The 23,282-nt window shown below is 39.5% G+C and overlaps 4 protein-coding genes across 7 annotated transcripts; 3 read left to right on the top strand and 1 right to left on the bottom strand.

Annotated features, from left to right (window-relative positions):
- Positions 1-1,165: 1,165 nt before the first annotated feature.
- Positions 1,166-10,019, bottom strand: trim46a (tripartite motif containing 46a). 3 transcript variants are annotated; one of them, XM_079344329.1, is made up of 14 exons: positions 9,885-10,019; positions 8,721-8,979; positions 8,083-8,233; positions 7,584-7,748; positions 7,218-7,416; positions 6,986-7,132; positions 6,804-6,899; positions 5,868-6,121; positions 5,589-5,710; positions 4,654-4,850; positions 4,264-4,309; positions 3,814-4,043; positions 3,653-3,720; positions 1,166-2,243 (listed from the first exon to the last, which is right to left on the bottom strand). In XM_079344329.1, the coding sequence occupies exons 1-14, from the start codon at positions 9,942-9,944 to the stop codon at positions 1,808-1,810; spliced, it is 2,430 nt and encodes an 809-aa protein (XP_079200455.1). In that variant the 5' UTR covers positions 9,945-10,019; the 3' UTR covers positions 1,166-1,807. The 3 variants fall into 3 exon arrangements, with proteins under 3 accessions (XP_079200455.1, XP_079200454.1, XP_079200456.1); XM_079344328.1 differs by lacking the exon at positions 4,264-4,309 and having other exon boundaries at positions 4,521-4,850; XM_079344330.1 differs by lacking the exons at positions 4,264-4,309; positions 7,584-7,748 and having other exon boundaries at positions 4,521-4,850.
- A 463-nt stretch (positions 10,020-10,482) lies between these two features.
- LOC306824326 (transmembrane protein 107-like) lies at positions 10,483-12,619 on the top strand. Of its 2 annotated transcripts, none has more exons than XM_079344422.1 (5): positions 10,483-10,888; positions 11,025-11,092; positions 11,198-11,298; positions 11,875-11,971; positions 12,149-12,619. In XM_079344422.1, the coding sequence occupies exons 1-5, from the start codon at positions 10,802-10,804 to the stop codon at positions 12,216-12,218; spliced, it is 423 nt and encodes a 140-aa protein (XP_079200548.1). In that variant the 5' UTR covers positions 10,483-10,801; the 3' UTR covers positions 12,219-12,619. The 2 variants fall into 2 exon arrangements, with proteins under 2 accessions (XP_079200548.1, XP_079200547.1); XM_079344421.1 differs by lacking the exon at positions 11,875-11,971 and adding an exon at positions 11,693-11,789 and having other exon boundaries at positions 10,484-10,888.
- Positions 12,620-13,328: 709 nt separating this feature from the next.
- On the top strand, positions 13,329-15,520 carry krtcap2 (keratinocyte associated protein 2). The gene is made up of 5 exons (XM_079342884.1): positions 13,329-13,450; positions 14,171-14,325; positions 14,588-14,651; positions 14,850-14,916; positions 15,028-15,520. Exons 1-5 carry the CDS (start codon positions 13,447-13,449, stop codon positions 15,146-15,148), a joined length of 411 nt encoding a protein of 136 aa, XP_079199010.1. The 5' UTR covers positions 13,329-13,446; the 3' UTR covers positions 15,149-15,520.
- Positions 15,521-20,966: 5,446 nt separating this feature from the next.
- Positions 20,967-22,093, top strand: s100w (S100 calcium binding protein W). The gene is made up of 3 exons (XM_079344656.1): positions 20,967-21,111; positions 21,474-21,622; positions 21,715-22,093. The coding sequence occupies exons 2-3, from the start codon at positions 21,482-21,484 to the stop codon at positions 21,898-21,900; spliced, it is 327 nt and encodes a 108-aa protein (XP_079200782.1). The 5' UTR covers positions 20,967-21,111; positions 21,474-21,481; the 3' UTR covers positions 21,901-22,093.
- Positions 22,094-23,282: the final 1,189 nt, after the last annotated feature.

The following is a 23,282-nucleotide window of genomic DNA, read 5'->3' as shown; positions in this document are numbered from 1 at the left end:
CACCTACTGAACACCAACGCCATGCACACTGATGTTGTTCAGTATCAGGTGTCAGGTGAGGTGTGTCCTGGCATAGAACTAAACAAGTTGATTATATATAAGCCCTGTGGCACAATAGATTCTATTTGTTCATGTAGCTCTGGCACACTCGGGTGATTAAAGGCACGCTTGCCCTTACATGCAGGCGGGCACCAAACACTCATAGAGACATCACTTTTTCCATGACATTTAAACAAGGAGAGTCTGTTTTCGTAATCACACTAAGAGTATTCTTCCTGCTGTTTACAGTCAACAGATATGTGACAAATTCACAGCATGCATCAATCAATTATACTCAGGGCATGAAAACAGTGTTGAAATAACTCACAAAAAGTACCCATAGTACAGTGAGCAGTTGTTTAATTATTTTTTTTCATCATGACATCGAAAGAAACATTCTGCCAGCAAGGCTAAACCTAAATGAAAAGATTCCGTTTACTGGGATGCTACAGTCTAAACTCATTCATGTGCTGTTCTTGAACACAAGCAGGGGAGGTTAGACGTGCCATTCAAAACAGGTCACTCACATAGAAAAGCAATAGAAAGCATAAAAAGTCACAGCCAGAGCTCACATTCACAAACAAACGCACCATAAATTCATAGTACATTTCTAAATGCACACACATAGCCGGTCAGTTTCAAAAGATGTTGACATTCACTTGCATTGAAATGATTCAGGACTGCAGTCCCCTAAATGACTTTGAATCGTCTTCTGAGCTTCTGAGTACATGAGCATCTGTGAGTTCAGTAATATATTCAGTAATTATATATATATATATATATATATATATATATATATATATATATATATATATATATTCAACCAAAGCTCAGAATGGAGATAGACCTTTTTTTTTTTTTTTAGTACTTTCTTAAAAGTCACATCCTTTTCTGTTTAAAACACAGTGGGCCATTTACACTTTCAACCCTCGGCAAGGGTTGTAATGTTTTCACTTTTTTTTTCAACCACAATATCAGAAATCATTCCTCAAAACTCTTTTTCACTTTGATGGAAAATGGATTCAGTAGTCATGTTTGCCACAAATCCTTCTGTTGAAATGCAAAACAGCAATTCAGTAAACTACCAACTGGAAGCGTCCAGACACCGAGACACGTGATCCTGACATGACAGCACTTTAGTTTATTCAACAACTCATGTATGTATGTCCACATTCTTTAACTCAGGCTTATTAAACTCTTCTGAGGCTACATACAAAAGTGAAGATATAAAATTCGACATACAGTACATTTGAGGCGCTTTTACAGAGCTACAGACGCTTATCTGCTTAAAGAATATGTCACTTCTGCATCCTAGTTTCATTGCATGCAACGCTTACTGTGTGTTAATTTAAAGTAAATGGAGGGCAGATAAGCATTGCTAACTGATGTTTTACTCTGTCATAGAGGCGCTCGACTCCACCTGTCAAACAGAATTCTGCATAGTCTTAAAGTCGCTTCAGCCACTTTGTCTGTTGGAGCATTTCAAAGTCAAGGAAAAACAAAGCAGGAACACGTGTTGAAAAGATAAATAAAACCAAAGAGGGTGATTCGGGATTATCAGGCTAGGTGCAAAAAGGTGTCAAGAATCACAATCAAAGGATAAAACATAGCAATATTCAGCTTTGATAGTTTTATCAAGTACAAGTTCGACAGCGTCAAGGCAATTATTATCAACTCAGGTGACATGTTGAATATACGTAAACCACCTTCAAGTCAGACATGAAATTACTTTGAGTGAGCCTTTCCTTCACTGCCATCCATCTGCACTTTATTTGCTGCGATTAGTTGCACGTGTTTGGATAGTTACCCTCCGAGGCGGCAGCTCCTCGATGCTCTGATTGGCCACAAGGTCCTGAAGCTGCAGGGCCCCCCCGCCAATGAAGCAGAAGGCCGGACACACGGGAGCCGAACAATCCAAATGTCCCTCCCACAGGATCCTCAACGAGTGGGCGTCGTAGAAGGTGACACGTCCTTTGTCACAGTCCAGACAAACTCCAAGTCGAGGTGGAAGAGGAGCGGTGTAATGGTGAGGGAGGTTACTGTGGCTGCTACCGTGGGAGTGCAGTCCTGCCTCCGACTGGCTCTGGCTGTGACTTAGTCCCTGGGGAAGCAGGATCTTGCCCATGCCTATTGTGAGGAAGCAAAAGGGAGGAGAGTCCTGGCCATCCTCTGCCCCGCTGTCATGGCCGCTGTCCGGATCACAGCTGAGGGGAGGTGTAAATAAAATAGAGATAAGGAAAACATACATTGTCAAAACATGTATGTCCAAGTAGAACCTGAACCTCTACAACAAAATAATCGTGTAAATGGACAATAGTTTAAATCCTTCCTGTGCTCACATTCATCCCCAAGCCTCTGCTGAACTCACTTTAGCATTCCAGTGTTTATTTGTATAGAGTTGTTGGTGATTGTTTTTTTAAATGAAATGCATAAAGGCGACGAGTGTCGATATTTTCCTCTGAACAGTCATGAGGCTCTCTCTACAGCAGTGAGTTAAAAATATGCTGAAAATACTGAGTTAAGTTAGAGGCATGTCCGCAGTAGAAGTTAGAAGGACTGTCCCATGACTGTGCTTCAGATGATGAATGGGCCTGTTATATCAGTGATATCAACCCAACCCCCAGAGGAAATGTTGCCTTTTTACTTTTCTGCAAATCGCAGAAACGTTGACCACACACTTTTCTGAAAGAGACATGAAGATAGTTTTTACATATTCAGAAACATACATATCCATATTATGGGTCTAACCGCTTGTACCACTTTAAGGCATTATGGAGGGAAATAAAAGAGGTTTACTCTTTGATTGGAATTGTTCAGAAAAACAACATGAGATTTCAGAACCGTCATCATATATTTTCCTCGACGTTTTTGCTATCTGACGTTTTCATGAATATTAGGAAACATTAATCTGAAACTTTACTTGACGTATTTATTTCAATATAGTTGTGATTTTAAGAAAACAACGTCATCATAAATTCACAAACGTTCAGACGCTTTCATGGAAATGCTTTGGTACTGTGGGCTATTTTACCTGAACGAGTTGGGGATTTGTTTCTGCAATTTTTTTAAACGTGAAATTATTTTTACCCGACATTCAATAAGAAATTTGGGAAACAATTTTAGACAGCAAATTGTTTTTGCATTTTGAGTTTTCATTCATTCACTTTTATTCAACTTTGTGGAATTCTCCAGGGGCTTTCAGGAATTTACATCGCAACATTTTCTTCCCCACAGGTAGCAGAGCACTAAAGTTAGTTTGTGTTTTGATCATTTTAAATATGATTGGGCGTGAAATGTGTTATTAGGAAAAAACAGTCTTCCATATCAGAGTCATATCTACATGTATGTACAAGTTGTCTAAAACTCTGAATTGACCCCCGGGGACAAATGAAGTTTATTGAATTGAAAACAGGGATATTGGTATCGGCCTTTAGAAATACAATGTCTGTTTGGTTCAATATTCCTACTAATAACAGCAAAAGACAAATGCTTCATTCCTATTTAACTTGGTTTGATATTTTTAACAATTTTGTCTAAAAAAACAAACATGACCAAAACTTTGACCTGGTGACAATTAGCTTAAGGTCTGTGTTTAAATGTAAGACTTAGTTACCGAGGGCTTGTCATGTCCTGGGGGAGATGAAACCACTCTTGCAGCTTAACCTCCTGTCCGACTCCCACCTGAAATTTAGAGAGTAAAAGATACAGAAAGCTTTCACCATGTTACACGTTCATTTATTCTGCACGACACAAAACAATAACAACCCCACTCACCTTGACCAGGTAGGACCCAGGCTCCACAGAACATGCCCAGTAGTGTCTCCCTTGAGTGACAGCCACGTCAGCTACCAGAAGGTCTGAGCTCAAGTGGCAGGAAGTGAGTGTGCGGTCGGCTGCCTGAAGGAGGGAGAGGCCTGGCACACTGCGGGCATACGTTTGGCCTCTACCCAGTGCCAACCTGTCAGCATGCAGCCCCCAGCGTGAGTCCAAAGTGAAACTCAACACTGAGAGGATGGGGACAAGAGGGGGGGGGGGGAGGTTGTTTAATCAGGAAAATAAAACAAGAGAAATACGCTCAACAGTCACTGTATGAACATTATATTTCATTTAATCGGACTGTTTTTTCAGAATCTTTTGGTGATATAGTGATTATTAAGAAGAGCAGCAAAAGAAACAATGGACAAACAAAAGAGAAACACATTTGTTTTTGAATGGAGGGCAAACCTGTATCAAGAAGTATGGACGTTGAAAATGTCAGACAGGGATGAAACTGGAATGCAGAACAAAAGATGATAGTGAGCTTTGGTGCAACTAGAAATAAAAATGAAGTAGGAATGAAGGGATGGAGAGAGAACAAGAAGATAAGTCAAACAACTGAAAAATGGAAAGAATGTGAAGAACAATAAAAATGTCTCTCAAAAGAAAATATTTTTGAAGTGAAGGAAACACACACACACACACATATTTTATGTGTATCTTACCAGGTGCTGGTGGAGTGTGGAGGTAAACATCCTCACTGTACTCTCCAAACCCGGCCTTGTTGCAGCCTCTCACCCTGAGCACATACACGCTGTCCATCTGCAGCCGGTCAACTACAGCGCTCGTCCCTCTCACCTCATCCAGACGTAGCCATCCCGTCGCAGCGTCGGGGGATCTGATGCCGCCCCATGTGGCTGCAGCTCCTCCCGCTCGCCGCTGGTACTCGACAGAGAAGTGCCAAGCTGGTGCCGAGTCCTGGGGGAGGCGCCAGCACAGAAAGAGCTGATCGTAGGCAAGCGTCTTCTGTGTGTCGATGACCGGAGCCATTGGAGCTATGAGAGAGAGAGACAGAGAGAGAGGGAGAGAGAGAGAGAGAGAGACAGAGAGAGAGACAGAGAGAGAGACAGGTAACACTAATCAAGCAATATCAAACAAGAGGGAGTCCTAATGTTTTCAACATTGTCATGGCTTTGACGCGGTCGATAGAAGAAGATTATTATTGAGTGGGATATTGCTTTAACACAACACCAGGAGCAAAGTGTGGAAGTTGGACTGGTTTCTGGAAAGGTGCCAGGTCTCTTACCCAACAGCTCTGACGTGCTCTCCGTGTAGCAGCCCTACTCTGACATCTCTTCATGAATACATGGCCGTAGGTCTGTATTATGCATGTGTGTATTTCAGAAGTGAAGAGATAAGAGAATATAATCCAGAATTTCCCCTTGACTGGAACTGGGCTGTTTCTAAACATTAGTCTGCTTTTATGATACTTTGTGTTGGTCTGCAGGTTACAATTTGAGGTTGATTCTATTTTAATGCCAAATGTCGATTTTAGCCATTCAAAGTTAAGATTCATTGTTTGCTGTAGTTTGTGTTGTTAACAAATGATACTCAAAACACCTGAAACAGAGTCAGTCCTTTGGTATTCCCCTAAACCGTTGTGCTCTTTGTATCAGGACTCGTAGAACGCCTCTTGTCCAATTTAAAGTAACTGTGGGACTAACTGTAACACAATAGACATGCTCATTATTTCACTTTTACTTCATTTAATTTGCAGAAACAGATAATCATACCACGTATGAACTCCAAGCCTTGGATGAGCTTCACCTCCTTGCAGGCGTCGAGGTGAAAATGTCTGAAGCAGGGATCAGCAGAGAGTGACAAACACTGGAGGTGTTCGATGGCCTTCACAAGCCTCGAGGGAGAAAAAAAAAACAAAGACAAGATGAATATAAACAGACACAGACGAAGCGTCCGGAAAGTGGTGTGAAGAAAAAAAAAAAAAAAATAGAAGAAGGGATCGAACGACAAAAAAAAAAGATCGAGATGCAGAAGTGTGTGTGTTACAGTACCTGTTGTGAGTGATTCTGGCGGCCAGTACGAAACAGGGCGCGTCAGTCTCCTTCAGAAGTTCCTGCGTGTAAACCATCAGGCCTGCATGCTCTAGCAGGCCTTGCCTCTCTGACACCTGTGCAGACAGGGCATCCTCCCTCCTGCTGCGCGATCCCTCCAGGGCCAGAGCCAGGGTCCCCTGACGCTCGGCTACTGCTGCTCCCAGCTCTCTGATGCAGTGGGTCAGCTGATGCAGAGCCACCGTGCTGTTCGCCTGGAGAGAGACAAAGATAAGGCGGAATTGGAGAAAGAGTGTGAAAACCTCTGTTGCTGGTTGAAAATATAATAATAGATGAGGAATCAAGAAAGAGTGCGATTGCAGTTGAGTCATAGGCCTCTAGAGGTCCCACTCATACCAAGAGCCCCCTCAGCTGCAGCTGTGGTTAAACTGAAGTGGCTGCTGAAGGATATCCTTTGTATAAAGGATGATCACAAAAAGGAGTTTATGTAATGTTGTAGAATGCTTTGAAAAGTGGAGCCTGAACAACAGAAATAACCGGGATCAGCCGGTGGATATTGGATCAGGTCTGTTTACATTTTGGTAAGCTGCTTATTGTGGATATTTTTTATAGAATTTGTACAAAATCCATTAATAAGAAAGAAAATATTTTCACTCCAGCTCAGAAAATTAATTCATAAGGCCACCATATATATTTTCCTTTTATTTATATTAATATCAGTTAAAATAAAAACAATTAAAAAAACAGTCGGCCTTTAGTCTAGTTTTGATATCTTCATGACAGATTTACTGCAAACCACAAGATATTTTTGAACTCAACAAATATAATATCAGAGCCTCTTACAAATACTCCAACAATAAAAAAGATACAACATGAGGAAAGAGGTGCTCTGACAGAGCAGAGGAGGGAAAAAAAACAGAAGTAAAGATGCTTCACCTCCATCTGTTTGATTGCAGCTTCCAGTTGAGTGATCTGACTCTGTATAGTCTCCTGATTGGCCAGTATGAAGTTCATCTCCTTGGTGACTTTTTCCTATAAGAACACAACAAAAGTTGACTTTTCAAAGTTGCCCTCATCAGAATAAAAATACAATCCAAATAAAGTAAACACAAACTCACCTTAAGGGCCTGGTAAGCTTGTGCTATGGGCAACACTTTGTGTCCATGGTGGACACGACGAAGCTTACAAAGCGGGCACAGCAACCTTTGGCAGTTACGACAGTACCACTGCATCTTCTCCTGCTCGTGCTCTGCGCATGTTAAGACCTGGAGCACAACAGAGGATAAAGGTACAACAAAGGAATACAGGAAGCTGATGCGTTTAAGTCACAGAACACACAAGGAGACAAACCTTTGGACGAAAGTTGTTGGTGGGCAGAATGTGCTCGTGCTGAGCTCGAGGGGTCCCCCAGGGGTGGTAGAGTTTGAAACATTCATTGCAGAAGTTGGACTTGCAGTCCGCGCAGCCCTTGGTGGCCTCCAGAGATTGAGGAGGCTTACAGAAACCACACATGATGGCCTCACTGCCCAGACTAACAGTCTGCCTGTAGCTAAAGGAGCACACAAAGGGGTGAGGAGATAGTGAAAAGGTTACAGCAAACTCTGTAGAAAAACGAGAAGAAGCGCTTTAAACTTAAGGAAGGGGAATATTGAGCTCATCCCAGCTTGCCCTGCTTTCTTTTTTGTAATAAGGAGTTGACATTTTTAACAGCCTGACCTGGATACATCACCAGCAGCTGCCTTGTTAGTCCATCCTGCGCAGTAAAAACATGCACCGTCACACTTTCCTGACCAACACAACCAAAGCCTGGGGAGGGAGCAGCTGCACTCATCAAACTGCTGCGTGTGAAACTGGGAAACTGCTTCTCCCCATCTAAGTGCACTTTAAGGGGGGGAAAAAAAACTGCTTTAGCTTTGATCTTCACTATTTGAACGGATAAGAGAAGGAGATGATTATCATTAAAGAGGGGATGACAAGTCTTTTACTCCAAAGTTCCCCAACAAAAGTTGAGTGAATCTGATCCACTTTCCTTAGGAAGAGTACGCTGCAGATTTTAAGCTGTCCCTGAAATCCGCCCGGGATCAGGAGAAAAGGAGACGTTTATCACGGAAACTCAATTGAGCAAAAGATTTTCCGTCTTATATATAAACAAGTATTGACTTGGCCTGCTTTTTGCCGCCTCTCCTCAATGCCTGCGTTGGAGCCATATACATACCGCTCCACGATGCGCTCCAGAGTGAGGTTGCGGAGGCAGTCCGTCAGGCCTTTTTCTCCGAGCTCCACGTCCTCTCGACAGGATGGACATGGGAACAGCATTGGGGGAGGGGCGGCGTCCTTCCGCCTCCGCCCTGGGTATGTCCCGCACACTAGGCGAAAGACACAGGTGTAGAGGAATAGAGATGAAATAGAGGAGGAAAAGGCGAGGATGGAGACAGTGTAGAGACATGGAGAAAATGTAAGAATGAGAATTCTGTTTTTCCCTTCACACAGTGAAAAAGAGGGGTTACTGAGCTGTGGAGAAAAGACTATTTGCTTACACATACTTTAAAATGCACCTGCATGACAGATACTTACATACTCGACTCTGCTTATGTGGCTTGATGCATGCTCTACATGCACACATATAAGACTTCCGATGCCTGCATACATTATCTCTAGATGCAGGCATAAAATACTCGAATCTCAGACTCAAAGAGGCTTACCATGATATCATATCATGGTATCATCTTTGCCTTAAAATGATGATGTAACTCTTCAATGACTCACAACTTAGATCATTTTAGCTGGATAGGACACACAAAGCAAAAAAACCCCTCTAATTGCTGAACTAAAATCACCACATTCTCCCCATACCTGTTCTGAGGACACGTTCCAGGCGGTCTGGGGTCCTCGGTGCGGGTCTGCGGGCCTGTCGTGGAGAGCGGGTGTTCGGAGTGGAGGCTGGTGAGTTTGGCTCTGGAGGGAGGTCCGGAGGAGGGTAACCTTTATGTACCAACACCTCAGCTGCACATAGCAGACACACGCTGTGCTGGCAGGGCAGGAGGATGGGCTGCTTCACCATTTCGTCACATACACGGCAATGCAGCTCCTTTTCCATGCTCTTCATGTTGGACTGCAGTGGTTTAAAAAGAGAACTTAGTGAAGAGAACTGTGTAAAGCCTGAGTCACAAGAGTAAACAAAGAAACACTGCTCCTTTTTTTTAGCAGTCTATGACCTAAATAAACGGTATGAGATGTGTAGGTGTCAGGAGTGAGAAGGGGAACCGCAGCTGACATTGGATACATTGACTGATGTTGGATATAGAGAGCACAGGGAGGGCCAATGCGGAAGAAAACATACATCCCTTACTTCAGGGGTTAGCTAGTTTCTTAATAGCTGAAATAACAAGGATGCAGATTTAGCTTAGCACACTCTGGAGGAAGATACCATGGCTTGCTGAACGACATACAAACCCATTTACACTGTGGGGTGAAGCATTTTCAAATCAAGTAAAATAAGCTAAATTCAGCTTTCAATCTCATAAAGTCATTTATTGAATGATGTGGTGTTACTGGTTATGTAGGCCCTTTCTCACTCCTAGTGTAGCAACTACTAAACGCAGCATCCCGTTTCTATGACAACGCGCATCATCTCTTCCTTCTCACCGTGTCCGGCACATAAAGCATTTCTGAAGCTAATGCTAGCAAACGTAATTCAAAAATTCAGCCATCAAATATCCATCGCTTTAATCGACGTGTGGCCTTTATGTGCTATTTGTGGCCTTGCTTTCATGTTCCACCCACGGTGCTCGACCCATTGCCAAAATATATTTGATTGAATAGATGCCAAAAAAAAAAAAAAAAAATGTTGGACAGACTAAATAGCCTCACATTCCTTCATTACATAGGCAACCTGTGATTCAAATAAACAGGGTGATACATAATATTGAAAAGGTCACACTGACAATAAAAGAACATAAATAATCGTTGAAATTAGACTCACGTGGTTAAAATAAAATAAATGGACGTCGTACTTACACTAATGCGAACCAACGCGTCCATGATAGAGGTAAATGTTTGTAACTCCTCTTCTGCCATCTCTCCACAGCGTCAGCCTCTTTGTGGAAAAACAACAAAACAAATAAAGCCCTTTAGCTTGATAACCGAGGACAGGATGCTGGACCGGTTGTTTCCTCCCTTGGTGTGTGTGTGTGTGTGTGTGTGTGTTGGTGTCAGTAGTGTACTGATGCGCACACACTTTTTTTTTTTACTGTCTTTCTCGAAACACCGATCCGAGCTATCGTACACATAGGTAGGGAGGGGGGATTTGGGGGTCTGGTTAAGAGACCTTCAGATTGGCCGATGACTGAAAAGATGAGACTGCTGGTCTTTTATGTATTCGGCCTACGTTTATATAAACCGTTTGTATAATGTGTGGTTTTTTTTTTTTTTTTTTCGAAAACCAAATCTTTCCTTCCGTGGTGTTTATGTTTGTTATTCTCCGTGACAAATTGCTTTTCGCCTAGTTCCTGTTCTAGTCGTTAGATGGCACCAGTGTGTTACAAAATAATCAAACACGTGTGGTCCTCTGTCAATTGTCGTCCGTGTCCGGAACCTTTAAACGTTGTCGAAACCCGGTATTTAATTGAGAATGCACAGGCTATGAGTTGATGTTGTCGGTTGTTGTAGCAACCGTCTTCTGGGCGCTACAACGTTCAATCTCTTGGTCTATTGTGTGAATATTAGTTGAAGTAGGATTTTTTTTTTGGCTAAAATAACTGTGATAAGAGACGTAAAATTTTTTTGGTTGAGTCACCTCAGTTATCTGACGCTGAGTTTAGTGGGAAAGATTAGCTCACTAGATTGTAGCACATTTAAGTCGCAGAAAATACGATGTTTTCACCTTAGTGCTGATCTAGTGTTGTAATTAGGTAAACACTAAATAGTTGCTCATCATGTCGGCTGTTAGCAGTCTGGTCCCCGCGCGGTTTTTGACGATCATAGCTCACCTTGTCATCGTTATCACCATCTTCTGGTCGAGGGTAAGTTGAGACTTGTCAATTATTGTCATGTGAAGTTAGAATTCAACTATGTTTTACTACAGTTTGTCACGTCGTGTTGGGAGTATGTTTTTTTCTTTTCTTTGAGTCTGATCTGTTTGAAACGTTTGTTTCGCAGGAAAACAACGTGAAGGCCTGCTTGCCTTTGGATTTCACACCAGAACAATATGAGAACGAAGACAGAAAGTATGAAAACACACACACACACACACACACACACACACAGCATTACTCAATCTGACACACAGGAAGACCCCCCCCCTCCTCTCTGCATTTCTCTGTTTGTCACAGGTTGGTGGTGGCGTTGGCAGTCACTCTGGGTCTGTTTGCTATCGAGTTGGTTGGGTTCTTCTCAGGAGTGTCCATGTTCAACTGCAGCCAAGGTCTCCTGTGTATCCTTTCAAAGGTCTCAGTGGCTTCATAATCCATGATACTTGAAAGCTGAAATTGTAAAGTGGGGCTCTGACAATGAAGGGGAGATTTATTTGTGCGTACTTCTACTGATAATTTAAAACCAGGAAATTGGTAGCATAATATGAATTATCTTTTGAGAAACCCTCTGAGTCAGTGAAAGTATAAAAAAGATTTTTTTAAAAAGTGGAAACAATTTTTGATCCAGGCCAGGCATTTAAATCATAGGGCTATGAATAAAGTATTCCCTTCCATAAGCACTGAAGGTTTGAGGCATACCAGAAGCGCCCCTGTTGTTGCTCTTTTAAAAAAGAAAAATTTCATTATAAAGAATGATCATTCTTCAGTTAATATTCCATAACTCCTTTATTATAGCAACAGGAGTCCATGCCAGTGCCACAGTGGCTCTGCTTTTCTTTCTTTTTGAGCAATGGGATTGTGACATCTACTGGTGGATCCTTGTCATTTGCAGGTTAGTTTAAATATATTTTTGTAAGAGTGAAAACATTTGTTCCAAAAGGTTTTTGTTTTTTTTCCCTGACCGACATCACACCTAGCATTGGCTGTCCACTGCAGTGCGTCTGTATCCTTGTCTTTCTTTGTGTTTGAGAAGTGGGAATGCTGGACATATTGGGTTATTTTTGCCATATGCAGGTTCGTATTTGTAGGGGTGTTGATATACATGCATGCATGCATACAGACATACATACATAAACTTTCAGATATGAACGTTGTAGGCTCTCAAAAACAATAAGGGTTAACTTTTACCAAAGGGGATGTTGCTATTTCCTCAATTGCTGCATTTCTATCTCTGTGCATCTCTTTCTCTAGTGTTCTCCCAGCCTTTGTGGAGGTTGTCCTGTTTATAGCTGTATTTGGACTGAAGAAGAAGCCTTTATGAGAGAAAGGCTTGGCGGGAAATGCATCAGCTACAAGAGTGGATGTCCAGTGTCGTCTGAATGTTTCAAAAATGATGAAGTTACTGAGTGTCTGTGAGTCAGTGATGATCACAGAGAAACGAGCGGGGAAAAAATGGACTTCTGTTTAAACATTGGAACAAAACAAACATCAAGGGAACATAGGAGAAGCTGTCTGAAATGATTTCTTAAAGGATTTAATATTTTGGTTGAAACAGATACAGAGAAGCATATGACTTGTTCCTCAAACATGTCCAGTGTGGCTATAGGAAGGAAACCACTTTCTATTCACGGTTGTTTGGGAAATAAGGGCAGATTTTCTCGTAAATACTGATGGGTTTTTTTAAAGGTCTTTGTTATTTTTTTAAATAAAAGTCTTTGAAACAGTTTTGATTCAAAATACATTTTGTACCATTGTCTTAAACTGTTCATGTCTATTTTTTAAATCTGAACAATTACTACTCCTGGCAGTTCTGCCTCCTAATTTAATCTTTTTACACATCATGTGTACAAATAACACTGTCTTCACCCAAAACAGGTTCAAATAAAGTGAAACACATCAGTTTACGTGACAATTGAGAAATATTGAAAAGTATAAAAAGACAACTCTATGGAAAACAAATATTAAATGATGTTAAGGGAATGTTCTAATATTTTATGCATGTTATTTTATTACTTTAGTTTACTTTACTTACTTTAGTAGAGCTTAGTTAATTTTACTGCTCTTCTGCACCTGAGTTTGTATTGTGAATTGAGAAGTTGTCATATAGTTGAAAAATGCCTTCACGGAAATGTTTGAGTCATACAAAATATTTAAAGGTCGTTTTAGTTCTAGAAAGATCGCTTTAGATAAGGAAATTAATTTAAAACATATTTTAATATTTTGAATGAACTTGTGAGCATAGAATAGAGAAATAAGGACACGTACACGTGAACTACGTACGCGAAAAAATACAGCTGACATTTCAAGTGAAGCTGTTTAAAAATACAAAGAGCTAAAATAAGAAAATGATTTGTAAAAGCTCATGGTACATTAAAATAAAAGAGTCCCTCTTCTCACAGACTCGTTACTCCTCCCACTGGTCCCACCTCTCATTAAGACCGTGTGGTGGTGGTGGTGGTGAGGATTTTAGTTCCTAGGGGCTGGCCCAACGAAAACACACATCATTTATCTCTTGGTCGTTGCAAGGGCTTTAATTCATAAACTGAATCATGGGTATGTAGGTTATGTTCTTTGTTTCATCCGAGCTCTTTTATCTTATCGAGCAGGACTGTAGTTGTATGAACATGGAGCGAGAGTTCATTTATATGGCCAGGCTAGCTGGATGAAGCTAACGTTTAGAAATATACCTGGCTACTTAGGTGATGCAAAACATTGAAGTGTTTTTTTCCCTTTATTATATTCGTTACAACAAAACAACAAGCTTGCACGTGCCTGTATTATTAATAATGACGTCTGTAGATACATTGTGGCTAATTTCCTTAGCTTGAAGCTAACAGCCACTTGTCGGAGGCGTTTATGAATGAACACTGACGTGGCGTTGTGTTATAACGAGGAGAAGGATTTAAATGGACACTTTAATAATAAAAAAAATGGACTACATTGTAACATAGTTGATGGAGTTATGCATTAGAGTCTTTTAAAACCTTCAGACAAACATTGTACGTCAGAAGTCAATCAAATAAGCTAAAACGAGTCAACTTAACAGTATTTTTTTCTACCATTTTCTGTGTTGCACTAATAAATGTGTTGTAATCAAATGTCTGCGTCTTTGTTTATGCAAAGCAACATTTTGATTAAATCGATTAAATTTCTATCTGCATACGACACCATGGCACTAGCCTGATTTTCTTACATTGAAGACTTGTTGAGCCTTTGTTGAGGACTTTTAATTCCACACATATAATGATACATTTGTCTTATTTGACCCTTTAGCAGTGAACACAGGAACCTCTCTAGTGCTGTCCAGTCTGCTGTCTGTGCTGGTGTTTGCTGGGATGCAGATGTTCAGTAAACAGCTGGGATCTACTGAGTGGCTCACCATCCTTGGAGGTTTCCTTGGCTCAGTCCTCTTCATCTGCTCCCTCACCGTATCCTCATTTAATTTCCTACAAGCATGAATGGAGCTGCTCAGATCAATTTAGCAAATCTCTAAACTTGCGATTCTGCAGTTTTGCGCTGTTTTAATCGTCCTTTTTTTTTCAGTTATGCCATACTGCTGTTTGTCTTTTGTCAACAAATTTTCCAGAAAAAAAAAGTACACCAATTCTTTAGCCGTAAATCGTGTCTCTTGTTTTTCATTTGCATTTATACATTTCTCTGAGGTTTGTTTTACCTTGACTTAGTTTCCAGGCATTTAATAATCTGGAAAACATGATTTTTGGGAAGGGATTTCAAGCCAAGATATTCCCAGAGAGTAAGTTCCTTTCTATTTATTGCTGTATAGTATTTCTTTAGAGTTGCTGAGTTAAACCTCAGCTCAACTTCCACTGAAACATAAACAGTCTTAGTTAATGAAGCTTATCCAAACATCACTAGCAAGGGATTAATTAACAATATCAAAGCTGTATTTTATTATTCTGCTTTTGATACTAATTTATCTTTTTTCTTTCAGTCCTTGTGTGCCTGTGCCTGTCACTGTTTGCCTCTGGTCTGGTGCATCGTGTTTGTGTCACCACATGGTATGATAAAGTACATCTGCATGCCACAAATACCTTCTTCATCTTTCTAAACATAGTTATCGAAAGTCTTTAAATATATTTTAATCTTGTCTTCTTTTTTTTCTATCCCAGCCTGATATTCTCTCTCTTCGCCCTGTACTACATCAACAAAGTATCTGCAGCTCTCTACCAAGCTGCTGTTCCCACAGCAACACCAGCCAAAGCAGCCAGCAAAGGAAAAAGGAAGAACTGATCAAACTGTTCTGCCAGTAAATTAGCCAATATTACACAGGGGCTAACAGCCACTACAACACAGCTCTAGCATATTTTTGTGTAATTTCTTGAATGCAAAAATCCCTTGTTGTATCTGTCCAGGATTCTAAACGTCTCTAACCAGTATGTTATCAAAATTAAGTTTTTATTTTATTTTTATTTTTTATTCAAATTTGAACAATGGAGCAATACCCCCGGTATTCGACATTCCAGTCTTTTCCTTTGCACTGTTTTTACACTACTGGCTGCAAAGAGATTTAAATATCCGAATCATGTTGGTTGTGTATTCATCAGTACACCACGTTTCTTTGTTGTTTAATTCATTTTGTAATTAAACTCTGTAAAAGACTGATAGTGTTTGTGTGTATGTGTTGTGTGAGAAACTATATGTATCCCGTTAGGGGTGTCAGTCTATTTGTTCAGGTGGGTGTGGTTGCATCCTCAAATTGTGAGCTGATGGAAAACATGAAGGAAAAGGCAGGGTGGGGAAAGAAACCAGTGCTGGTTTCTCAGATAAAATAATGTTGGGCTTAAAAAAAAAAAAAAAGCCATGTTGCCTTAGACTTTGATGGAAAACATTTTAAAAAAGTCAAAACTTTAGACATTAAAACCTAGTTTTGTTTTTAATTGGGCAATAGTGGCAATAAAGAAAAAAAGGGTTTGTGGTAAAAGTGTTTAAATATGAAACTAGTGGGATGATGAATGTGTTGGGTGGAATGAAAACATTTTTTCAACGCGAACTCATAGTTCTGCTCAGGTATAATGTTCAACTTGAACCAGGTCTGAAGGGGCTATATATTAAATAACTGAATGAAACGTTTATGTGTAAATGTCTACGTCGTTTTGCAGAGTCAAATCTGAATAGTTATTATTGAATATTTCAGATTAAAGTGTGTTGCTCAAAAAAAAAAAATCATCTGGAGCTATAGAGTGGAGAGGATCAGAAGACACCAACAGTCTAAAATACTGTTTTGTTACACCTTTTTTTCCAGTAAATCTTTTGCCCAGACTTGCACATATCCATTTCCCAACATCCTTCAAGTGTTATTCTAATGTGCTGTGATGAGTGATGACTTACTGCAAGTTTACTAGTCCTGAAAAACTGAGGCTGATCGCGAACATGTTGGAGAGCAGATGACATTTTAAAGCTCTTCAAAATTATTATAGTCTCTCAAAAGAGCGTTATATTTAAAGGTATTGCTTCTTCTCTTTATCTCTTGTGATTACAGTTGGAAAACATGGGCAGGAGTGGTATGTTTGCACTTCACGTTATGAGCGCTCCCTCTCTCTCTCTCTCGCCTGTCTCACACCCCTCCCTCTCCCTCCCATCATTACAGGGCGTTGCCGAGCTGACTATTCTTTCTAGTATAAACTTTCAGTGAGCCCCTGAACTCCTCACTGAGTCTCAAACTTCAGTTCCTGCCTCTCTGTGTTCTGGTAAGTTCAAATTAGTAATCGTAATTATTACATTTGTTCTCGTTTTTTTTTTCTCGCGTTCGTTTGTGATGTGCGATTTTGAACTATGCAGATCATTTTCCAAAAACTGGAGTATTGTTCTTTATTTAGCTCGAGACGTAAAAACTTCATGCAAAGCTTCCTATTTCTTGTGCCTTCGGTTTGGTTTGTTGTCATCATATTTTTCTTGGGGAAGCTGAGGCGTTGCTGGCGCATTACGCACGACTTTACGCTTCGGACATGTAGCGACTGGTCCTCTCTTATCTCTCCCTTCAGTTATTTGTGTCTTTCTCTCTTGTGTTTTATTTCTCTATGCCTGTTTGTTAAGGGCTCATTAGAAAAAAGATGAACTGAAAGCAAAGGCAGAGAGAGAAGATTCCTTGATATAAGAATGTGCCAAAAAACCTATGTGTGATAGCTGAGGAATTTTCTTCGAGTGCCAAAGAAAACCAACACCCACTTGCTCCTCTGACAGATGAAGATAACGTTGAAATCTTAAGCACAAAAGTATATTTGAAGTTAGTCAGTAAAAAAAGTTCATTTGAAATACTTACTTTTATATTGATTATATATTGTAGCTTTTACAACTCAATACGTTTTGTAAACTACACAGAGGATTGTTGAATTCAACTATAGATCTGTTCATTATCACGTGTCAGTTTATTTTTTGTCAATATCCAGAGTAACTATTGCATGAAGGTTTTTAATGTAGAAGAGTGAAAGGTACAAGATGAATTACTTTTCACCACTTAACCTAATAGATCTTAAGCAGCCCTATTCTTTTATTTTAATTTAATACTCAAATGTCCCCCCCCCCCCCATAAAGAGTCTATTTTAATATGAGTTTTGTTCTTTGTATTTTCATGTAGTTTGATAAGTGATAAATGTATATGAGCTTTAATCTCTGTAAGAAAACATGCACAGCATACAACAGCTTTCCTTTGGAATTTAGTCCAAAAGTCTTTTGTTTTTTTTGTTTTTTTCAGCACCTGCTACTGTAGCCATGACTCACTTAGAACGTTGCATGGAGACCCTGATTACAACATTTCACCACTATGCAGTTCAGGATGGGGATGGAAAGACCTTGAGCAAGAAGGAACTGAAAAAACTCATTGAGACAGAGCTACCCGGCTTCTTAAAAGTAAAAATCTTTGATAAAAGTCACCTCTCTGTGTAATTCTGTGTACATACATAACATTACACCATTCTGTTTCCTGCCAATTCTCTTTCAGGCCCAGAACAATCCTAAACTTGTGGACTGCATCCTCAAAGATTTGGACATCAATAAAGATGATAAGTTGGATTTTGAAGAGTTTCTTCCACTGATCGCTGGTCTTTCCCTGGCTTGTGAGAAGATGTACAATCTCCATCAAAAGAAGGGCAAGAAGTGATGATCCAACACTATGGAAAATAATGATACCGTTTTTGTTTTTTAAATAAAATCCTTCTGTGGCACAGCATGTGCAAGACTCACTAAAAATGCTCTTACCTTCTGTTTCACTGACTGTACAACTTATCTGGATCATCTTTTTGCACATACCATAGTTTTACGTTTTCTGCAGCTGACATGAGACTGTTGGAGATGAGAGAAGTTCTGGTAAAACCAAAAAGAGGTTAGAGTGATACAAGATCCCCTCAAAGTTTAAAAAGTGTTGAGGTTTTTTTCTTTTTTTAAAAAGAGGTGTTTCACTTATGCGCACATTCCTTTGTTATCACACATCACTTGTAGACTTATCTGAAGTATAAACACCCCAGAAGAGACTAAAAATGACATAAACTAACAAACTCTGAATCCTCTACATTTTGGTAGGGATAAAATAGGTTCCAAAAAAAAAGTAAACAAAAGCAAGGAAGTTAATTTATGTATGTTCTGTTACTCTGACAGAGCAGACATGCAGGGAGCCCGAGTTTTTAAGGACAGATCATCTACATTTTAGAGAGCCAAAAAGAAGAGGTGTTTTAAAAGTCACTGTTTAAAGTTGTATTAAAAGGAAATAGAAAGATAATTATCTTGACATTTCAGGTAAATGTAAAGATAATTTTTATATATATATACCTGAAATGTAAAGATAATTTCTTGTTGCAACACTGTCTAAATTGTCTGTTTAAACAGAAGTTTTGCCTCTAAAAAGAAATAAAGCCATCCATAGTGTGGAATTCGAGGGTCCTTGCGGACCAATCCAATTTCTAAGGGTAGCCCTGGATACCCATGCTCACTGTTGGAAACACCCCATTCTAGCATGATTAATCGACAGGTGATGGTTGTGTAAGACAGTGTGATAATAAAGTTAATATTGAATCAAAGAGCTAAATAGAATTCAAGCATGTCTAGTTTAGCAATGGCATCAAATTAGAAGCTTTTACTTTCACAAATATGGAAAGAAGGAGTTAAATCAATAGGCCTTCATGTGGAACAATAGAAGGAGGCAGTGGAGCAGCTGAAGGTCAGCTGTAAGGAAATGAAAGATGCCAATGACAACAGAGTGGTGCCTGTGTGACTCAGGAGGGAACGTATCAAGGACAATCGCAGTTAAAGTTCACAGACTTCCTCTCAGAAGACTAAAAAGGATATAGTTAAAGCACCATTGTTTGAAATCGCTGACAATGCAGCTATCAGTGCTTTGCTGGTTATTCATAATTTGGCACTGATTTTCATTTATATGTGCCATCAGTTAAGGGAATTAAAATATATTTAGAACTTAAATACAGATTAAATATATTGGTTTTAGATAAGGTTTGGTCATAGCTCAGTCTGTTTGTCAGCCTTTGATCATAAGCATAAAAAAGAGGGATTATTTACAGTGGGACATGTATTGTCCTCGAGCCACCACAAGATGTCACAAAAGTCTAAGGGTCCATTTTAACAACCTCGTGGTTCACTTGGGATTTCTAGTGAACATGGCAAATGTGGCTGGAGGAAGTGATTGAATAGGAGAAAAATAACCAACCATATTTACTATCCAAATAATAATAATGTTCTAATAAGCCCTTCGATTATATGAAACTAAACCAACACTAAAAGTGAGCAAATTATCCAAAATGATTATGTCATGGTAAAATATCTGGATTTAGAAATTTACGCCAAAGTTTTGAACAACACAAATTGAGGTTTTATCCAGATAAAACTAAGATGGAATACCTGATCAAATAACATGTTTTAATTCCCCTTTTTGACTGAATCAAGCCTCTTTTAATTAGTCTAATCAGCTGTAGTGTTTACCCAATTAAATTACTTTTAAAATAACCAGGCCCTGGTAGTTTGTCAAAAACAGATTATGGGCATAATGAGTTTGCAATAGTGAGTTTACATTAATTGTTGTGTTCCTTTTTTTTGTCACTGTCTTAGAAAACATTCTCAATCAGTACAGTGATGATGTACATTATGCAGAGCTACCTCTGCAGAGGTACAGAACCTCCCCAGCAGAGAAATTGTAACTCACGCTCCCACCAGCAGAGTGTGGAAAGACCAAGTTTTTTTTGTAATTAACGTCACATGATCCCTCGTCTCTGTTTCCTTTTCCTCCCCTGCGAGGAGAATCTGATAGCTTTTAATAAGTGAAAGTAATATGGCCAAAGGGAAGAGAGGTAGCTGAACTGACTCATGAGAGGCACTTGGCAGGAGGGGCGAGAGAGAGAAAGCGGGGGGGGGGGGTGGAGAGAAAATGCTGCCTTTCTTCTGCTTTGCAACAGATGAGTGGAAAATGCAGTTTGGAGTTATGAAACAGTTCAGAGTGATGAATGGGAGTATGTCAGGATCAAATATGACTCATATTCATCATAGTGAGGAGTGGTGATGATTACATTTAGTTCAGTTGTAGTTAAAGACAACAACTGACACATTTTAAGATAAATTGAAAAGAATAGAAACATTTAGTACTGTATGCAATTTGCTTCCTTGATAATAAAATAAAAGTAAGAAAACCAGGGGGAACCAGTTCATAAGTGGACGGATTCTGGAGTTATTTATATGTCTATGGAAGCACATTCCATATGAATGAACACTGGGAATGAGACTTAAACAAATCATTTGTAACTTTCCACTCCACAGAGCAGCCCCTCAATGAAGTGGATAGCCACACCCTAGATGAAATACTACACTGTTTACGCTCTAAAACGCAATGTCAACAAATGCAGCAACATTACTCTACACAATAAAACTTTTGTTTAGGTGTGTATTTTCTTAAAGAATACAGCTTCAAAATATACGCTTGTGGCTAACTGGGTGGAGTGGGTCACATTTTCACTGCATGAATCACAGCTTGTGAGAGAGAGAGAGAGAGAGTGTGTGTGTGTGTGTGTGTGTGTGTGTGTGTGTGTGTGTGTGTGTGTGTGGTGGTATGCGTGCCACTGGATTCGTCTTTGTGTGTCGGAAAGCTTCTCTGCTCTCTTTAAGAGGAGGCTCTCCCACTGTCTGACATCAGTCTCAGTGTAAACAGCTGTTTAAACAGACGGGATCGCTCTCTTTACCTCGTGAACGTCAACAACAAGGTGAGTATTGATGAAAAACTGAAAAAGGGCGATAGGTTAAAAGGAAGGAAATGAAGTGTTTGATTCAGATACCGAACATGAAAGATACCTCTAGAATGTTTGCTAACATGCACTTTCAATTTATTCAGTTTTTAGAGGACATTTTTTAAAGCTTTTTTTCCCATTAAACTGCAGAGAAAAGAAGCTTCAAGCATTCATCAACCCCTTTATGAATCTTCTGCTTATGATGATTAGTTTCACAATGAATACCTCTAAAGATACGTCATGTGGTTTAACTCATATATTTGTGTTCCTTTTTTTTGTTTTAAAGGTAATATCTTTCAGCCTCTCTGTAAATTCTCACCGCCTTTTCTTCCCTGCAGCCTCAGACATGGCTCGTCTGGATCAGGTCATCACAAACATAGTGGATGTTTTTATGGAGTACGCTGACGATGAAGGCAAGAAAGGACAGCTGAACAAAGAAGAGCTCAAGAAGGTGTTGGAGCAAGAAATACAGAGCCCAGAATTAAAAGTAAGTGATCCAACACATTGTTAACCATTCAGGCGTTCTTATTCTTTTTCTTACATGCTGTTATTTAACTGAAACAAAAACAAATTCTCTAGGGTAATATTAACGCTGATGACGTTGAGGAGGCCATGAAGATGCTGGATAAAAACCACGATGGCGAGGTCAACTTCCGAGAGTTTTGTCGTTGTGTGTGTGACCTCGCCAAGTGCTACTATCAAAAGAAAAAAGGCAAGGGTGGCAAGAAAAGTAAAGGCAAAGAGCAGGAATGTGAAGAAGATTAACAGCAATGCCTTGAAAGTGGCACTCTGATGTCTTCGAAAAGGCAAATATATTATGTGACTGCTGATGGTACTGGTGTTACAGTGATTTGTGTTGTTAACCTGCATGCAAACATTTCTTTCTGTCTTTCTCTATATAGTGTACAGAAGTCTCATTTCCTAACTTAATGACATCAATAAAATCTGAGAAGTTAAAGATGTTTGTGGGTTTCTTCTTCTGTGTATGGCAATCAGTGCATGAGTCATTCTCGTGTATCTGGTGTCATTGCTGTCAAAGGAAACAAGCATGGGCTCATGAAACATTCACTAGACATTACTTGCAATGTTTTCCAGTGCACATATCACTATCGCTGCTTCCTTAATGGAAATGTCTGCTCTATTCTTTTCCAGTGCTATTCACAAAAGACAGGTCAGTTTTTCTCTCTATACTAGTGTGGATTCAATTAAAACAGACCCATGTCCGCAACCGTGAGATGAAATATATTAGACATAGACATATTTCTTCAAAAACAAAACAAAGAGAGCTCTGACAATCACTTCATATTCTTATGCTCGTTTACATTAAATATTTAAACTTAAGAGGTTTGAATAGGACTTTATCTCTCCTCATAAAAACATAAATTAAGTAATGGGAATGAACCAATGCAACTTTCAGTCTCTTATTTTTGGCATCATAAGTAGATTTCTGTCAACTCTACAAAGACTCTTCACGCCTGTTTAAACAAGCATTTGTTATTGTTTGTTATAGAATATGTGCCTGTGCCTTTCTGTGGAATTAACCGGGGCTTGGCTTTATGCCCAGCAAAAGCGCAGCTCCGCCCAGTGGTCAGTTTCTGAACTACATACATGTAGAAAACTGTGTTGCCTTGTTTCTTATACAAAGCGTAAAATAAAGACCCCAGAACACTTTGGCTCTTGTAGTTTCCTTATCAACAGAAAAGCATTTATTAAAGGATGTTATGAAACTTTTCCTATTTTCCCGCCAAATGGAGCGATTGTATCAAATTACATTATAGTTTAAAAGAGATGGACACCTGCAGCAGACAATTGACTGAACAAGCATGTCATTCTCTTTAATTTATTTTGATATTGAAGAGGTTAGGGTTTTTTTTAATCCTTTCTCTTTATTATAGATAAAGAGAAAATGTCGTTCTCCTCATTTGCAGTATATTTTTACCTTTCAAAACGTACACACAAAGAGAAAAAAAGCCAACATCAGGTTAACTTGATAGAATTTAATTGATTTTATTTGACAGCATTGTATGACCAATTTTCTGACTCATTTAAGTAGCCTTTAGCTGATGTGAGTATGCTTTTTCTACTCATTCTGATGGCAGTTCTCGACATTTACAGTCGAGTCTGTTCATTTTTCACACATTTGCTTG

The sequence above is a fragment of the Symphodus melops genome (assembly GCF_947650265.1).
Source record: "Symphodus melops genome assembly, chromosome: 5".
NCBI classification, from domain to species: domain Eukaryota; kingdom Metazoa; phylum Chordata; class Actinopteri; order Labriformes; family Labridae; genus Symphodus; species Symphodus melops.
This window is presented reverse-complemented; position numbering and strand designations above follow the sequence as displayed.